Source organism: Rana temporaria, chromosome 10 (assembly GCF_905171775.1).
Source record: "Rana temporaria chromosome 10, aRanTem1.1, whole genome shotgun sequence".
NCBI classification, from domain to species: Eukaryota; Metazoa; Chordata; class Amphibia; order Anura; family Ranidae; genus Rana; species Rana temporaria.
The window spans coordinates 125697799-125717337 of NC_053498.1; the positions used below are offsets into that span (position 1 = coordinate 125697799).

Consider the following 19539-nt stretch of genomic DNA (forward strand, 5'->3'; position numbering starts at 1 on the left):
TCCTCTCCTACAGCTTGGTGGGCTGGGAGCAGAGAATGCAAAAGACACTCGACAGCTTCTGCCGATGTCACAGATCAAGAGGGCCTTTATCACCATGGAAACCCTCCCTGTCTGTATGTGGAAATACAAGACGAATGACATCTCTTGCCAATCCCTGCCAGAAACCACTGCTACTCACACTATGGAGGGCTGGATAGGGACTTCAGGACTACATGGCCCTCCATGCACGAGTATCTCCTGTGTCAGAAGAAGACACACAAACTGACCATGCTAGTGACCTTGCTTTTGGCTGGTGTATATTGTGCAGTGCTTTCAAAATATTTTTTCCATTGATCTCAGTGTCTACCCAAGCAAAGCTTACACTTTAATGCTCATTGGTACAAGCACAGTTTTAAAGCCAACATTGGTTTTTGGTCACAGAAAGGAAGATCTTCTAGAGCAGTGTTTCCCAACTCCAGTCCTCAAGGCACACCATCAGGTCATGTTTTCAGGATTTCCCTCAGATGAAACGGCTGTGGTAATTACTAAGGCAGTGAAACTGATCAAATCACCTGTGCAAAATAATGGAAAGCCTGAAAACATGACCTGTTGGTGTGCCTTGAGGACTGGAGTTGGGAAACACTGTTCTAGAAGACATAAATATAGGGAGAGCATTACAAATTCCCTAATATTCTGATGGGAGCGGATTTATCAACCTGTGTGCTTACCACGAGTCACCCTGCTCTCCATACTTCTCCACTTGTTTTCATATTTTGCTCAGCGACTTGCAGGAGAAAGCACTCAGCAACTACCTACTTTTCAATGACCAATACAGAATTCACTAATGGCAATACGTAGGTCAGTCAATAAAAAAAAGAAAGGAAGCCAATCAATTTCAGACTGAAAATAGGTAAGAGAAGGAGTTAAAAATATTGTAAATGAATTACCTGGAAGCCATGCTTCCCCCTCCACCACGTGGTCAGTTCTTTTGGTGGCATGTCAATAACAGACACAATATCCCCCACCTGCAAAGAAGAGAAAACAAATACTAAAGCTGCAATGTGCCTCAGAAATCAATCAATGCCAGTGCCCACCAAGTCTGTATGTATATTGTAAGGGTCCTGACCAGATCGATTGGGCCGGAGCACCCCACCCCCCATTCATTACCTCTTTTTTTGTGTCCACCTCTAATATAGGAGGAGTCCTTATAGATCTCCCATAAAGAAGAGTATATGTCTCCCATGGTCCAGATACACCACCTTTCAATCTATGAATAGTGTAGGACCCACTGATAATAGAGTACTTTGACGCAGTAGTGGGCTTGGCACTATATGGCCATATGGTGTTACCAAATCCCCATATTTTTGAATATGTACAGGTTTTTAAAATAGCCTTGCAGGATTTAAATGTAATTTTTATATGTGTGCGTTGTACTCTATTTTGTTCTATCTGCGGTCTTATAGCAGCACCTTCTTGAATTTTACCGTGCCTGCAGATCAGGAGAGACTCGATATCATCCGGCGCCCCGCGATTGCCTTGTACACAGGCAGAACGGGGAGATGCCTATGTAAACAAGGCATTTCCTTGTTCTGGCAGGTGACATGACAGGGATCCACTGTTCCCAGTGGTTGGGAACAGTGATCTCTGTCATGTACCAGTAAGCCCATCCCCCCACAGTTAGAAACACTCATAGGGAACACAGTTAACAGTATCGCCCCCCCTAGTGTTAACCCCTTCCCTGCCAGTGACATTTACACAGTAATCGGTGCATTTTTATAGCACTGATCATCACTGTATAACTGTCAATAGTGTCAAAAAAGTGTCCAATCTCTCCGCCGCAATGTCGCAGTCCCGATAAAAATTGCAGATCACCGCCTTTACTAGTAAAATAATAATAAAAATGCCATAAATCTTTTCCCTATTTTGTAGACGCTATAATGTTTGCGCAAACCAATCAATATACGCTTATTGCGATTTTTACCAAAAATATGTAGAAGAATATATAAACTGATGAAGAAATTTTTTTTTGTTTTTTGTGATATTTTTCATAGCAAAAAGTAAAAAAAATTTTTTTTAAATGTTGCTCTTTTTTTTGTTTATAGCGCAAAAAATAAAAACCGCAGAAGTCATCAAATACCACCAAAAGAAAGCTCTATTTGTGAGAAAACATAGGACAACACTTTTGTTTAGCCACAGTGTCGCACGACCGCAATTGTCAGTTAAAGCGACGCAGAGCCGAATCGCAAAAAATGCTCGTCATTAAGGGGGATAAAACCTTCCAGGGGTGAAGTGGTTAAACGCATTTTTAGGGTGTGGCCCCCCCAAGTCTGTTTGTATAACGTCAGCTATTGTGGTCACAACTTCACTCACAAAAGGCAAGTGGGGGTCTAACAGTCAGTTAAAGCAAGCAAACTGCTAAAATGCATAGATGAAATACATATATAGGAGATGATCTATTAGACTGTAAGCTCTTATGAGCAGGGCTCGCTTATATTGTAACTTTACGGTCTCCCCCCTTAGATTACAAAGCGTTGCACAAACGGTTGGCTCTATATACATCCTGAATAATAACAACAACATTTTGTCAGCCTAATTTGTAATTCTGTGATTTACCCTGCTACGCCCCATAGCACAGCCCTGTCTGGCAGAGCAGGAAACCTATTTTCTTTGCTGCAGTTCAATAACACAGCCCCCGCCCCCACCCCGACCCCCACATGTGACTGGACAGTGAAGGAAAAGCAGCAGACCGATGAGTGAATCTCTCTGCAAAGACTGATAAGTCAATTCAGACACTTACAAAATACATTAGTGGATGTAGTAAAAATACAGAGCTACATTTATGTGTTTTTTTATTTGGACTTCTCATATAAAGAATCACCCTGCAGGTTGTGCCCCAATAAATAATAAAGGAATAAATACCTCAAAGGACAGTTCATCCGGAGCCTGTGCATTGTAGCGTTTAATAACGTGAGCAGCAGCTATGGCCGGAACATTGATGGATGACTCTTCATGCACAAGCAAATGGTTTCCTTTATTATCGATCTGTCAGAGAACACATCAGAGGACACATCATACAATCTCCTAAAATATCAACTACAGGACATCCCACTTCTCCTCCGTTATATGTTTAGCTTTCCCACAGAGCCAGCACTCACCTCCATCCACGTCAGGGCTGGTCCACAGTTGATCTTGTTTCCGGCGATGGCTGACAGGCGGGTCAGGTAAGCCATCAGCATCTGTGTGACCAGCTGGAACACAATGGGAGAAATAGCATCAACATTCCAGAGCAAAGGCACCAGAAACAATAAATGCGTGACTTCCAACATAACCCTAAAGTAAATGTCTCATAGCTGAGCTGACAATATAACAAACACATAGCCAGTGAAGAGCGTCATGAAAAGGCCATGTCAAAAGGATCAAAAGATCCAGAGCAGCTAAAGTTCTAAACAAATCCCATGTTTCCCCATTTCTCCTCTTGAGTGTCCTTACTGGATCTTGATTGCGATGAACAACCTTACTAACCAATACAAAGACCAGGACAATTTCACTTTAAAATGCATTTCTTTTGATCCAGTAGAATTGTTCAGATATAACTCACCAGCCACAAGGCGCCTCTCCAGACACAAGGTCTCTTTATGTAAAGACATGACTATGAAGGAGGCGCCATTCGAATCAGCAGTGCGTAGCTGCAAACACTCAGCGGATCTTGTTTTCTTAGGATGTGTTGTATTTGGTACCTGGCTGCACCTGCAGTATATCTATCGCTACAACTTGGAGCTTTCTATAGCAACAAACAAAGGCTACACACCCTTCTGACATTTAACGGTATAATGTACGTTTCTGACAAAAGATGCTAAACCAGGCACCTGTGCAAATGAAGAGGAGATCCTGAATGAGTTCACTGTGTGTCTTCTGAATGGCCCTTTCCACAAACATCACCTGACTATGCATCCTCCATGCATGCTCATAGCAGGTACAGATAGCTCACCTCTGGACTGTCCTTCACGGCGTCGGAACGGGGCAGCTCTGAGAGCTGAGAGAAACGCCGGTCATATATACATAGATGGAGGTGTTTGTCCAGCACCCTAAAATCTTCATAACTCCTTTTAACGATCCAGCTGCGGCCCTGCAAAGACACGTTGTAATTGGACATTACTTCAATGCTTCCGTTCCATGGCATCCTGAAAAGAACACAAGTCAAGCCACCTCTCTCTTATACACATACTGGGGTCTGTGAGACACACACTATAAGGACTCGAGGGAAACTGAACCTAGTACTACAGAAATATTGTGATTAGAGGGGGGCAATGATGGCACTCTTATCTGATCAGTTCATCGCTCTAGCCTTTCCTTACCCGGCATGGCATATTTCTCAGATTTAGCTTGTAGTGAGTTTCACTGTCTGCAACAATGCTGATAAGATACTGAAGCAGGAGGATGTCAGAAATATCTGCTGGCTTCAGCACAACTTAGACAGTTCATAGAGGAATCAGCAAGTGTAGAGAAGCCTCCCATAGATTTCCTATGCAAGAACAGAGCATCGCTCACATCAATATGCGCAGAGCGTGTCATATGTGGAGACATCTGGGAAAACATCCAATGCTCTCACCTCCGCTATAATGCATGCCCAGCTCAGTCTGGGAGGAGGGGGACAAGTGCGCTTTTCTTAACCAGTTAATTGCTTTGTATACTAGTGTGCAAGTTATACGAGAAGAAACCAAGAAGCCCTACATATTGGAATGGCATGCTGGACCTTATCTAAAACTTGATGAAAGGATCCAGTGTTTTCAATGGCAACCAGTCTGGTTCCAGATGTCATCTTCTAGAAAGTATCAGATCTGATCTGTTGTGTGTCTCAACATACACTTTACCTTTTCCTCCCATGTGGCTGGCCCATACTAAAACAGGAGAACTCAGAATCTGGTGCAACAGTGCATGGTAGCCAATCAGCTTCAAGCTTCAGCTTGTTCAATAAAACCTGAAAGCTGATTGATTTCTATGAAGAGTTGCACCAGATTTTGCACTCTCCAGCCTTCGTAAATAAACTCCCAAGTAAAAAAGTAAAATGTTTTACTATCCAAAGTATAACCACTTGCTTACTGGGCACTTAAACCCCCCCCCCCGCACCAAATTTCAGCTTTCAGCGCTGACGCATTTTGAATGACAATTGCGCAGTCATACAACACTATACCCTAATGACATTTTTATCATTTTCCCCCACAAATAGAGCTTTCTTTTGATGGTATTTGATCACCTCTGCGGTTTTTATTTTTTGTTAACCACTTAAGGACCCCTTCACGCCAATTTACGTCGGCAGAATGGCACGGCTGGGCACATCAACGTATATGTACGTTGCCCTTTAAGCCCAGCCGTGGGGTCGCACGCGACCCAGTCCAAAGCTCCGTGGCCGCGGGACTCGCAGACCCGATCGCCGCTGGAGTCCCGCCATCGGTCCCCGGAGCTGAAGAACGGGGAGAGCTGTGTGTAAACTGCCTAGAGTACAGAGGTACAGGTAACAGAGCTGTAGACAGTATGTGCAGGAGCCAGACACTGCACGGGTGATCTGCTGATGGCAGGTGCAAAGATTAGATGCAGGTTTTTTTTACCTACAAAATGTTTGATTATTATTTTATATGTAAAGATGAACTCGAAACTTTAAAACAAAAATGTTTTGCTTTTACTAACAATTACTGTTTTTCCATTTCCTGGTTTCTTTAAGGCACTGGTAATTTCACCCTGGCATTTTGGAACTTCTGGAATGTTCTGGTGACCTGTTCCAGGAAGCAGAGCCAGGGTTCTAGGTTCCAGCAAGTAAAGGGAGATTAATTAATCTGCCTTTAGTAAGAATGGCCACTATGACAATAATGAGGAAAAGAAAAGTAAGGTATTCAGAGAGAAAAAAGCGCGCAATTATCGCCAAGTATCTGCCTGTAGATTTCTATTACTAAACAATTTGAAGGTTCCTTTGTTGTAATCTTTAAGATTTGGGGGGGGGGGGGGGGGGGGGGGTTCCTTTTTAACACCAGACTTCTGTTATGAAGATGGGAAGAGGAGGTATAGAAGAAAGTGCCAAGGATAAGATATGGGAAGTAGAAAGGCTGAAAATAGGAATTGGGACTCATATTAAAGTCGTTCATACAAAGGCATGTGGCAGAAGTCCCACTAGAGGGTGGTTATTTTTGATTGGCATTTCAGGATACCCATTATTACATAATCCTGAACATGACATTGGTAGCAGAAAGTAGAAAAAATAGTATCAATAAACAGATTGTAATCAGAGGATTCTGTGCTGTTGCCCAGCAACCTGTATCATCAGTTTGTGTGATTAATAATACCCATCACATCTCCACTGCTCAGTCCCGTCATTCCAGGAAAACTAAGACTACAGAAAGAGGTTTAAGTGACATTAGAACAAGGCCTGCCTGCTTGCACAGTGCAGGTGAAGTATATAATGTTCTTTACATTACAGTGACCCGTCATGACATCAGTCTGTGTATGAAGATTCAGTACTATATACAGCACAGAGGAAAAATAAAAATAACACTGCATGGACACTGCTATTTCGGACAAGAATGATAAACTGGGACCCCCAAAGGAAGACTGATATGATATAATGCTGCATGTGCAGCTCATTTTACATTCCGGAACGCTGCCAGTGTGTTGGGATGTCTGCAACACATTTGCAGAAGTGACATCATGTACTGGCCAATCAAAAGCTGAAGACCGGTGATCTGCCGTGCTGGTTCCAGCTATCGTGGAAGTTCCAGCGCATGCGCAAGCTGATGTGCCGAGATGGTTCCAGCTATCGGGAAAGTTCCTTCAAGGACTGCACAGGCGCAAACTTGCTGACGGAAATCCCCGAACAGCGGCCGGCATCCAGGGCGACGTGGATTTCGAGGTAAGTGGCCAGTCGGCCTCAGGTCCTCGCTGCGCTCGGACAGCTCGCTCCGCTCGCTCGGCCTCCTGGCTCTTTTTTTAACATCCTCCAATCCACGGGGATGTTAAAGAATGAGCCTGGATGCCGGGCGAGGTTCGGAGATTTCCGTCGGGAAGTTTGCGCCTGCGCAGTCAGTGAAGGAACTTCCCCGTTAGGGGAACATTGAGGACAAGTCACCGGCACCTGGAAGGACCCAGGGAGAATAAGCCGGCAATGGATCTCATGGGTGTCAGACCATTGGAACCAAGGCGAGTACTCATGTCTTTAATCTGCTTTATGGAGGGGGGCATAGCTTAACTGCCCATTTTTACTGCCCCCCCCAACCACAAGTGTAAACAAGCCCTTACAGTTTTCGCTCATCTTTCCAGTGAAATCAGAAAAAAGGAAACTTGTTTGTGTAAATGGGGCAACACAGGCAGCACTTATTTCTGACACATTATTAAATGTGGTCCAGCGATAGAGAAGCGGATGGGCTCTGACTGTCTGCCAGAGGAAACATTAGCAGATTCTGGGTAACCTGCACAGGTCAGGGTTATATCTACCACGAGAAGGCTGCTGGGTTCTGCCTAGACAATGCAGCCATAAAATAGATTACGATTGATTTTCCTCGTTAAGGGCTTTAGGCCATAAACATTTACTAAAACAGGCAATAAAGACACAGCTAAAAGCCTTCAAGGTGAATCAATCCCCAGAGCAGCCAATCTATCATATGTCAACCATACTGACATATAGCATGGGAGGTCTGTACAAGAGCGCCCCCTGTTGCCCTGATCTTCACCCAAAAAAAAGCGTGTGACAATTAATTTCAATTATCTAGTCGTGTGGAAAAAACATCTAAAAAAAAAATCAGTATTCAAAGTGAACAGGGATTTGATTTTCACATGACTGGATAACTGAAGTGAAAATGTACACAATTTGTACAAATTCTCCACTCCAATTTTCCAAACTCAACCCGCAGGAGACCATTTACTGTGCACAGCATTTACCAAAGAATAGGGGTATCCATATATCCAGCCTATTACAGCACATGCGTGCCAAAGGGAATCAGCCATCATCACATCTCTATTATGTAATCAGGATTCCTACTACACACATCTGTTATAAATTTCCCATTTCTCAGCACAGCAGCATTCAAGCCGGGTTCACACTTGTCCTACAAACGCTACGACATTGGGAGCTCATGTCGCATGACGTGTGAAAATCAATGTTTCCCTATGAGAGCCGTCTTAACTGGTCCGACACAAGTCTGTCCGACTTTGAAAATGCTCCCTGTACTACTTTGGTCCGACATTGATCCTACTTCAGCCCATTGAATATCATTGAAGTCGGACCAAAGTAGGACCCTTGTCCTTACCATCTGACTTTTGACATCCGACATGTGATTACAGCAGCAGTAAAAGGAATTTATCTCACTCTGGGATTGTTTTGATTGGTCAAAAAACAAGTCAGACTATCACAAAGTCGGATCAAAGTAGTGTCCCGTTCTTGAAAGTCTAATGGACGTCGGACCAATGTAGGACCGATGTCGCAGAGCAAAGTAGGATGAAAGTCATACTACTGTCCGGTAGTATAGTGTGAACCCAGCCGAAAACACATGGCATCACTGAGCATACCTTGTGCACACAACTGATTATAAATTGTGGTGCCAAACAAGCGGACACAGATTCTGTCAGCACTGAAACACTGTCATCATTAAGGCCGGGTTCACACTGGTACAACAAACGCTCCGACATTGGGAGTTCATGTCACATGACGTGTGAAAATCAATGTTTCCCTATGAGAGCCATCTTAACTGGTCCGACACAAGTCGGTCCGACTTTAAAAATGCTCCCTGTACTACTTTGGTCTGACTTTAATCCTACTTCAGCCCATTGAATATCATTGAAGTCGGATCTCAGTCTTGCCTGATCCGACTTTGGCATGCGACTTGTGCTCTGATAATCTTGAGGGGGAACTCCACGCCAAATTTAAAAAGGAAAAAAATAAACGGCATGGTTCCCCCTCTAAGAGCATACCAGGCCCTTCGGTCTGGTATTGATTTTAAGGGGGACACTTACGCCGAAAAAACGACGTAGAGGTCCCCCCCAAAATCCACAACCGACCCTTATCTGACCACGCAGTACAGACGGTCAGGAAAGGGGGTGGGCACAAGGGAGCGCCCCCCTCCCTTCTGAACCGTACCAGACCGCATGCCCTCAACATGGGTGAGTGCTTTGGGGCAAGGTGGCCCTGTGACCCCCCACCCAAAGCACCTTTTCCCCCCATGTTAATTAGGCATTAGAGTGGGAGAAAGCGTTGTGTCAACATCGGAAGAAGAGAAGAGGCAAGAAGACAATGGAGGAGACCGGGCAAGAGCGAGCAAAATAGCAGAAGAAAGCGGAGGAGACCTGGCAGAAGACACTGGACAGAGGGAGAAGAACCAGAGAGAGCAGAGAATCGCAGTTCCCTGAAATTGCAGTAAAATTGTGTAACTTTCAAGTCGCGGCAGTGTGAAAGGGGCCTTATGGTTAAAAATTTACCATCTTGTAGCCCATGACCTATTGCTGCAGATTGTGAATACATCACAGTGATGAAAGGGGCCCCAATTCCCATTGCCTCACAACCCGTGTGACATTTATGAATACCGGGGGATCATTGTGGAAAGAAGAACTGTCTGTACTGTCCATGCATCCTGGGAGATTGTCAGAAACAGCAACACAAACAATTCTTGTAGGTACTTTAAATCGCACGTCTACTAGTTTATGCCTCTGGGCTTTATGTGGTACACAATAAACATTATTTTCACCCTAAAATAACACTATGTAAGTCATACAATGAATGTTCACAAAGGACAACTGGGCCCGCGGTTAGAGTCTGCACCTGTTTTCTGCATCATTATTTATATCATGCAGTCATTTTGTGAAAGAAAAACAGATCAAGTAGTGAGAATCGCAGCCAATAATACAGCACAGCTGCAGGAACTGCCGTCCTTCTGGGATTAGATCCATCCCTTCTGTGCTCTCTCACATAATTTATACTATGCATATGTTCTATCAGAACTGGGCCTCGGCTCTAGAGATGAGCAAATTGCTTTGTGTATCGGATAAATCTGGCAAATCTCATCTCTTTTAGACAAATAATGAGAAATGAATTCACCCAAATGTGTATATATGAAGGTCCACTCCGTACACGGCCACGAAATTCATCATCACTGAATGTCTGGATTAGTGACGCCATGATTCTCTTCACAAATCTGTATGAACATTTCACAAAGATAAAAAGAAAAACCCAATCTGCAAACTGATTCACTAATCTCTACGCCGGATATCACAGGACCCAAAGCTTCCAGTGTGTTATATTGTCATGCTGAATCTAGGATGAGACTGGGATTGCTTTAAAATGTAATCAAAGAAACTGCATATTTTACAGCTGTTCAGAAACTACAAAATCTCAGAGAACGTATGGTTAACTTTGGCCAATGTGTTGGAATTTTTGGTGCCGGTTCACACAGGGGCAACCCGACTTACAGCGCGACTTTGCAAGGCGATTTGGAGGCGACTTCAGCGCGACTTGGAGCAACTTACAATGCGACTTAAAGTTGCCTCCAGGACAGGCGACTTTGGGCAATCACAGAATAATCAGCTCTGTGGGAGGGAGGGGTTTGCCTGAGTAAACCATTTTCTTTTCCTGTAAAGATGCTTCAGTTAAGATGGAGATCCGACTTTGGAGGCAACTTTACAGGAAAAGAAAATAGTTTACTCAGGCAAACCCCTCCCTCCCACAGAGCTGATTATTCTGTGATTGGCCAAAGTCGCCTGTCATGGAGGAAACTTTAAGTCGCATTGTAAGTTGCTCCAAGTCGCGCTGAAGTCGCATCCAAATCACCTTGCAAAGTCGCGCTGAAGTCGCATCCAAATCACCTTGCAAAGTCGCGCTGAAGTCGCCTCCAAATCACCTTGCAAAGCCTTGAGGGAGGAGGAGGTGAGCAGGAGTGTCAGGACCCCCACTAACACACAGATCCTTTCTCTATCTGCAAAGTAGAGAGCGTCCTGACCCTCCTGCTCACCCCCTCCCCCCTCAAGAGGCTTTCTCCACACTAGGGAGAAAGCCTTGCATTACTGTGTGGAGTTACAGACAGAAGAACAGGAAGTGAGGATTTCTCAGAAGAAATAAGGACATTTAAAAGCAAAATGGAAGGATGAGGCAAGTGAAGGAGGACTGCACCAAGGTAAAGGAAGCTATTTAGGGATTTTTTTTTTTTTTACCTTTACGACCCCTTTAACTTAACCTCTTACCGACCGCCCACTGTAGTTTTACGGCGGCAGGTCGGCTCGGGCCACTAGGGGCGCGCGCCCCCTGCTGCCGATGCGAGTGCCCGGAGGGCGCGATCACCGCCGCGCACCCGCGATCGCTCGTTACAGAGCGAGAACCAGGAGCTGTGTGTGTAAACCGCGACCGCGCAATTGTCAGTTAAAGCGACGCAGTGCCGAATCACAAAAAGTGGCCCGGTCATTGACCAGCATTTATAATCTGGGGAGAGGGTAGCAAAAAGATGCACTAGCAAAATTAGATGGACTTGACTAGAAATAAAAAATCAAAGCTGAATCCTAGCGAACGTTTTTTAGGCAGTTTTTCTTTTTTTACTTGGTGATAAAAGGTTTTGCATACATGAAATAAAATGTGTCCATTGTAAGCACCCCTGTATGTGGTAAATGGATTGTCTTAGCCCTCCAACTACCCCTTTTTTCTGTACAGCGGTGCCTGGAAGCTGAAAAATAACAGACTTGCTAGCAGGATTACCAGGTGCCTAAAGAGCAACCTAAAAAAGAAACCTATAGAAGATCTGTAAACAGCCACTCCAGTACATCTAGCAGACACCTTCTGGTCCTTTTGTTTTGTTTTTTTTGTCATAAAAAAATGATACCAATAATAATTAGCAGGAATAATCTCCAATCCACTGTTGATGGTCTCAGCTATAACAGGTAAGAGCGGTCACACAAGGAAAGGAAGAGGTATATGTAATATGTACCTGACACGCCACCTGCACCAGGAAGACCAGCTCCTTCGACTCACAGCCGTTTCTACTCACTTCATTCTGCTCCTCGGTTAGTGTGAGCTGTGGGAAAAAACAATACTGTGAAAAACCCGGCAGAATAGAACACCACTAATAGGAGCAGAACATAAAATTACTCAGAAATATAGTTCTAAACATTGAAAACTAGGTGACACTGTGCCGTTTATTAATTAGCAGCACACATGTATGAGGCCATGCAAAATGTACAATTGTAGAACAGTGTAAAAATGTGTGACTTTTAAATAAATGCAGTAAATGAAGCTGCACATCACCGTGGGATTTGGTCTTCTATTTCCATCAGCTGTTTATTCAGCATTACTGTATAAATAAAGACATCAGAAGAAGTAGAAGTGACATCCCCGTGGCTCTGTCGTAACATGCCAGAGAGAGAGAAGAACGGTCTCATCACATACTGTGCGCTCTATTAAACTCTCCTCCAGAATCCAACACTACATGACAAACAGGCCATTGACATGCTGCCCTCAGACCCATAGAGAGCCAGCTAAATGAGAGACAATGAGTTTCTGGAAGCACTGGGGTGATGGGGGCTCACAGTAATGATGAAAGCATAAAAAAGTTGTTTGTTTAATGGTCTTTTTCATAAACTGTTACAGCTTTAAAGCAACTCAGTCACCGGGTTAAAACAATGCCACCGAGCAGAACCTGCAAAAGAATAGGGCTTATACGTACCATTCCCAGCATCCATTCCTCTGATTCCATTCCCCCTAACATGCGCCATGGTACCTTACGCTGGCCCATATGCCACCACGGAGTCCTTTAGTGAGATATGCAGGAGCATTGTGAAGTGGGGGACCAGGTACTTGGCGCATCTAAAATTGTGTTCGATGTGGGCAGGTGAGTTATAAAGAGTCTTCTTGCAAGTTCTGCATTGGGACAGTGACTTATTTCTAGAGAGCTGCAGTGTCAATGGCATTTAAGGTTTCCACAGACCTTAGATGGCAACTTCTCAGTCTAGGCTTTTTTTTGGCTTTACTGGATGAGGTTAGAAGGCCCATGGGGGTTGTAACGATGATCCAAAATGAACGATCTTGGGAAATAAAATGATCAAGCAGGTTAGAAAAACTGTACCTGGTCACTTGTTTTCCCACCCATGGCTGCCTTCAACCACCACTGCCCTAAACAGGAGTACTCAAACTATAAACTAGTACAAGAGACATTTTGGGATAGTTGTATGGTTCTCGCACAACTTTCTAATATCTGTGATTAGTTTTACACAATTACAGATGATAGAGAAAACAGGAACATCAAACAATCATCAAATGCCTATTTATATGGCTTGGAAGCCAACAATGGATAGCAAGAGTTGGTCATATTTATTGATAGTTTCCCATGATTACCACACATCTCCAGCTTCACCTGTCCATTACTGTCAAGAAACAAAGTGTCATTTTGCTGCATTGTGTCTGAGCAATTTGTCACTCGAGGTAAAAAATAAAAAGAAAGGCTAAAACTTTTCTCATTACTCAGGCTCATTACAGTCACAAAACATGTCCACAGTCATGCAGACTATGATGTCCAATAATATCGACCAAGTCATCAATAAAGCACAGGGCATGCTGGTCAACATGACTACGACATGAAGTACAGTAATCCTCTGACTGCTCAGAGCCACAATATAGATCCAGCCAAGTATTCTCACTCTGCCTCATGTATATAGAACATTGTACATTCCTGGCAGAACATGGTGCATCCAGCAAGGTTCTCTTAGCAGGTCCCACAATTTCCATAGAAAGGGATTTAATGCAGATTTTCAGCACAGGACAATATGACATGTTGGCAACAGAATTTTTACTTTCATGTATTACAACATAGATTTCCATACATGCATCAAAATTTCACCACAACAGTATTATTGGCACTACAATGCAGATCCCCACTGATTCAATTATGGTTCACTTGAAATTTAGTAGTTGGGTTCAGGTTAAAGGTAATGTTCAGGAATTACCAAAACTTAAAACAAACCTCCTTCTACATCAAGTCTCTGCATTTTTTTTTACCTTGTTACTGAAGTGAGAAAGCAAACTTTTACTACTCCCTGTGACATCATCACCAGGATTGCAAAATTTCTGCACCAACAGCTGCTTTGGAGCTCAATTCCTATTAACATAGTCACAGCACCAGTACTACATCTCTCAAGAGCCTTTTCCACACATAGTGTGTGGACAAACTTTTGAGAGTGAATATGGCAACATTTTTTGCTAGGAAATAAAATGTATGCAAGTGAGGAAGGAAAGCAAGTGATGGGTTGATAGGCAGAGTTCTGTAGTCCAGCAGGGAAGACAACTTTGGATGAGATTTAGTTTCAGTAAAGGCATTGTTATGTATAGTTAGGAGCACCTTGGAATTCTGGTAGATTGCCAGGTATTTTTAAAGGGCTAAAACAAGGGAAAATTGCAAAGATGTACTATATCGTTTTTTTTTTTTTTAAACCTTGCCCTGACATGAAGACTGAGGTTTAAAGGAATCAACCTATTAGTCACTTTTTGTATATGAAAAATCAGATTCTATCTGTGTGTTAAATATATATAAAAATATCACATACAGTATAAATGTCAATGGCAAAAATCCATAAGTGATAAAGAATGTGTAACAAAATGATCACCTCTATTTATATTTGTAATTCGATTATAATAGCATTACTCAAAGTAGATCATGTACATCGATCTGATGCGCTTGGTTTTCTCTTTTTCATGTTGACTATGTTTTAGGATCAGGCGGTCCAAATTTTTGAAACAAAAGACCAGTTTACTGTCCTTTAGACTTTAGGGGGGCCAGATCGTGGACAGTAGGAAATTGTCCTGGCATCAGTAGGATTAAACAGTACCCCATCTTTGATATTAGAGGGAGAAATGGTGCCCCATTTTTGGTGTCAATGTGTCGAATCAGTGGAAGCACCAGTACCCCAAGGGCGGGATATAGGCAAGCAAAGGGCTGCAGTTTGGAGAACACGGTTTTAGATGATTATATCCCAGTCTATCACCTGACCTTGCAGAATCTATATATATAAAACTCAACGTGTGTGTGTGTGTGTGTGTGTGTGTGTATGTATGTATGTATGTATGTATGTATGTATGTATGTATGTTCCAGCATCACGTCCAAACGGCTAAAGATATTAACATGAAACTTGGCACACATGTTACTTATATGTCAGCAACAAACATAGGATAGGTGGTTTAACCCTTACCCACCCCCATTTGCCATGGTCGGGGTTTTTCTTTAAAGTCCCATTCAACTCTATGGGAAATACATGTTACTTCATAACTTCCAAACGGCTGTACATATTTCGATAACACTTGGTCACATGTTACTTATATGTCCACTTAAACTATAGGATAGTTAATTTATCCCTTAACTACCCCCATTTGTGAGGGTCGGGGTTTTTGTTTAAAGTCCCATGCAAATCAATGGGAAATGTATGTTCCCACATAACTTCTGTACGCCTGGAGATATTTCAATAATACCTGCTACACATATTACTTATATGCCAAATAAAAATATATGACAGTTAAATTAACCCTTACCTACACCCTTATCTAAAAGATGGGTATATTTATATTACTATGATTTTCCTCCCCAAAAGGTTAAGATAGGAAGACCGGGCAACGCCGGGTATTCAGCTAGTTAATGTTAAAGTCTTATACTGTATTTTCCTAACAGCACCAGTTATGGCTTGTATTCTTTTTTATAGGGTAAATAGTGAATGCTTTGGCAATTCTATGCACTTAATCTTTTATGGTCAGCTCATGCCCCAATTCTAGAATTTTGCACATACATCCTTCCTCAGCTTGTACATCAGCTGATAAATAAGGCAAATGGCCTGGGAGTATCATTAGGGCCAATAATTTAGGAGGTCAGTTAAGGCTGTAAGATTGCAGTATATTAATGCACGCCATCAACAGAGCAAGGACGAGCCTCTGGCCTCCATTACTGCAGGTGCAAGGAGTCCTGAAGGATGGCCTTGATCTTAATGAGGAAGCCACATCTTATGCAACGTGTCTCCTCTGACTAGCGGGCAAATCCTCAGAATAACGATTGGAAAACAAGAAAAAGCACAGCTATGAATTCTAAATAAAACCCAGAGGAGAAGACCATAACACAACATCCACAGAATATCTAATAATATTTATGAAGGGTGCCATCATATATTCATTGCAGAGAACGCATATGTGCGTGCCACAATGTATATTCCTGAAAAATCCACATCCAATCTATATACAAAAAGGATAGATCTAACCAAAACACGATTGCTGCCATTGATGTATAGAAAAGAAAGAGAAACCATTACATTTGGACCCTGCACACACTGGAGGACCAATCACATTTTGGCCCTGTAAACACAGGAGGACCAATCACATTCCGTACACTCAGGGGAACCAATCACATTTTGGCCCTATACACTCAGGAGGAACAATCACATTTTGGCCCTATACACTCAGGAGGAACAATCACATTTTGGCCCTATACACTCAGGAGGACCAATCACATTTCGTACACTCAGGGGAACCAATCACATTTTGGCCCCGTACACACAGGACGACAATCACATTTCGGGCCTGTACATTCAGGGGAACCAATCACATTTTGGGCCATACACACAGGCAGACTGATCACATTTTGGGCTTGTATACAAACACACTTGGCACACATTGCTCCCCACCACATACTCACTATCTGTAAAGGCAGAATGGCTTAATAAGTGAAGAGAATCGTTGTGAAATTAGGCTGAGCTGCAGATGTTCTCTTTAGTGCACCTCTTCAGTCAGAAAAGCACTGAAATGGGGACAGAACGAGTTCCTTCCATCAAACGGTGTGTACAGTGGCCATGATTACTCACTAACCTAGGCTAGAAGAATCAAAACGGGAATCTAGTTTGTTGCTGTGACCGTCACAAACAACTCCCCCTAGTGACCCGCCATGAACATGTATGGATTACACCAGTGTCTGTACCCAAGCAAATACCAATATTCCCATGACTCCATCAAGCTGCTCACTGGAGAGGTCACAATTTAAACTGATAGGTATATGAACATTGTAGAGTCTACCGCCACACTCACCAGAAGAGTGGACATACTGTATATGCCACACTCACCAGAAGAGTGGACATACTGTATACATATTATGATCTCTGTGCAGTGCAACATGGAAAACCACTATAAATCATTTCATTTCCAACCCAAAGAAAAGGAAGTAAATGTAATTAGATTGCTTCAATTGTTCAGTCGCAGCTGTTATCCAGATGCAGATAGTTCTCCATTCGTTATCAGCAGGGGAGGGGCTATATCCCCCAATTTTCTGTATATCTAGGGAAAGTCATGCTTACAGATGCCCACCTTCATACTGTATGAACCATGTGACACCTCCAGAAAAATACCTACTGTATATATTTATGCTGATGTAGGGATAAGTGCTTGTTGGTGAGGTTTTCCCATCTTGTTGAATAAGCTTCTTAGCCTGCAGGTGAAGCTCATAAAGAAGTCTGATCAGATAGCGACCTTCCGTCCTCACCAAGTGTGTAAGGTGAACATTTATCATGTGATGTTGGTGAACTTTGAAGCAAGGTAAAATCCAAGACTTGGATTCTCACCATCCTGCAGTGACAGACCTCACACAATGACAAGCCAACGTGTGCTTTACATGAACTGGATGTTGCATATTCGCGCAGCTGCTGAGAGTGACAGACAACAGCCGCAGAGGATCTGTCCCTTCCTGGAAAAACAGGGAGGGTTCAATGTGCAGCTCTGTGGCCAACAAAAACTTCCAGATCAGAGCCATGGGGAAGCAGAGAGCAATATGGCTGAACACATACAAAATGTACAGTCGTGTCCAAAAGTTTTGAGAATGACACAAATATGAAATGTTCACAAAGTCTGCTGCCTCAGTTTTTATGATGGCAATTTTCATATACTCCAGAATGTTATAAAGAGTGATCAAGTGAAATGCAATTAATTGCAAAGTCCCTCTGTGCCATGAAAATAAACCCTTTACCTACAGGTAAGCCTAGATTAAGGCTTACCTGTAGGTGCAAGAAATATCTCTTAAACCTCCTTTTTTTATGAGATATTTACAATAATGACGGTCGCGGATGTCTACGGAGCATGCGCCGTTGATCGTGCCGTTCCTAAAGAAGGCCGTGCTGTGACTTGCGACTCCGACCAATCACAGCACGATACCCAGAAGTAACCCTCGGGAGAGATGTCGGCCACCCGAGCGGTGTACGAGGACAGCTGCGGTGGCTTCGATCTGAGGTATTACATAATGAGCTAGTATGCTAAGCATACTAGCTCATTATGTCTTTGTCTTGCAGGTGTTTTTTTGTAAAAGTGAGTTTACAGCCACTTTAATCCCATAAAAAAAAAATGCATTTGTGAAAAAGGCTTCAGGACGCCCAAGAAAGTCCAGCAAGCGCCAGGACCGTCTCCAACAGTTGATTTGGCTGCAGGTTTGGGGAACCACCAGTGCAGAGCTTGCTGATGAATGACAGCAGGCAGGTATGAGTGCATCTGCATGCACAGTGAGGTAAGGACTTTTAGAGGATGGGTTGGTGTCAAGAAGGGCAGCAAAGAAGCAACTTGTCTCCAGGCAAAACATCAGGAACAGACTGATATTCATAAAACAGAAATTGGACTGCTGAGGACTGGGGTAAAGTAATTTTCTCTGATGAATCCCTGTTCTTATTCGGGTCATCCTGAAAAAACCTTGTCCAGAGAAGAAAAGGTGAGCGCTACTATCAGTCTTGTGCCATGCCAACAGTAAAGCATCCTGAGACCATTCAAGTGTGGGGTTGCTTCTCAGCCAAGGGAGTAGGCTCACTCAGAATTTTGCCTAAGAACACAAGAATGGTACAAAAACATCCTCGGAGAGCAACTTCTCCCAACCATCCAAGAACAGTTTAGCGGAGAACAATGCCTTTTCCAGCATGATGGAGCAAAAGTGATAACAAAGTGGCTTGGGGAACACTGCCAGGAAACTCCCCAAACCTTAATCCTATTCAGTCAATCTTCAAGTGGCGGGTGAACCAAAAAAAAAGAAAAAAACCCCCCCACAAATTATGACAAACGCCAAGCATTGATTATACAAGAATGGGATGCCATCAGTCAGAAATTGATGGACAGCATGCCAGGGAGAATTGAAGAGTCTTGAAAAAGAAGGGTCAACACTGCAAATACTGACTCTTTGCATGAACTTCATGTAATTGTCAATAAAAGCCTTTGACACTTATGAAATGCTTGTAATCATACTTCAGTATACCATAGTAACATCTGACAAAAAGATCTAAAAACACAGCAAACTTTGTGAAAATGTATATTTGTGTCATTCTCCAAACATTTGGCCACGGCTGTATGGAAATGACAAGCAGTGACATTAGCATCACCCACAGTACCATGTTGGGATTTATTATTTTCCAGTCATTACTACTATATTCCTGTGATGGAAACCAGCCTTACGTCAGACTCATATCCAGTAAAGTCAATATAACTACCTAATTTAATGCCCATCTTTCACTTCATAAGAGTCTTAGTTCTTATGTATCTGTATGTACAGATGCAG

The 19539-nt window shown here is 43.0% G+C and overlaps 1 protein-coding gene across 10 annotated transcripts in view; it reads right to left on the reverse strand.

The window, feature by feature from the left end:
- ARHGAP32 (Rho GTPase activating protein 32) overlaps nt 1–19539 on the reverse strand; it is a 298438-nt gene that overhangs the window by 60828 nt on the left and 218071 nt on the right. For all 10 annotated transcript variants that reach the window (XM_040326218.1, XM_040326219.1, XM_040326215.1 and 7 more), the window contains 5 exons: nt 11925–12011; nt 3968–4105; nt 3135–3227; nt 2899–3021; nt 927–1004 (listed from right to left, as the gene is read on the reverse strand). In XM_040326218.1, the coding sequence (XP_040182152.1) occupies nt 927–1004; nt 2899–3021; nt 3135–3227; nt 3968–4105; nt 11925–12011 (519 nt within the window). The remainder of the gene's footprint in view (nt 1–926; nt 1005–2898; nt 3022–3134; nt 3228–3967; nt 4106–11924; nt 12012–19539) is intronic.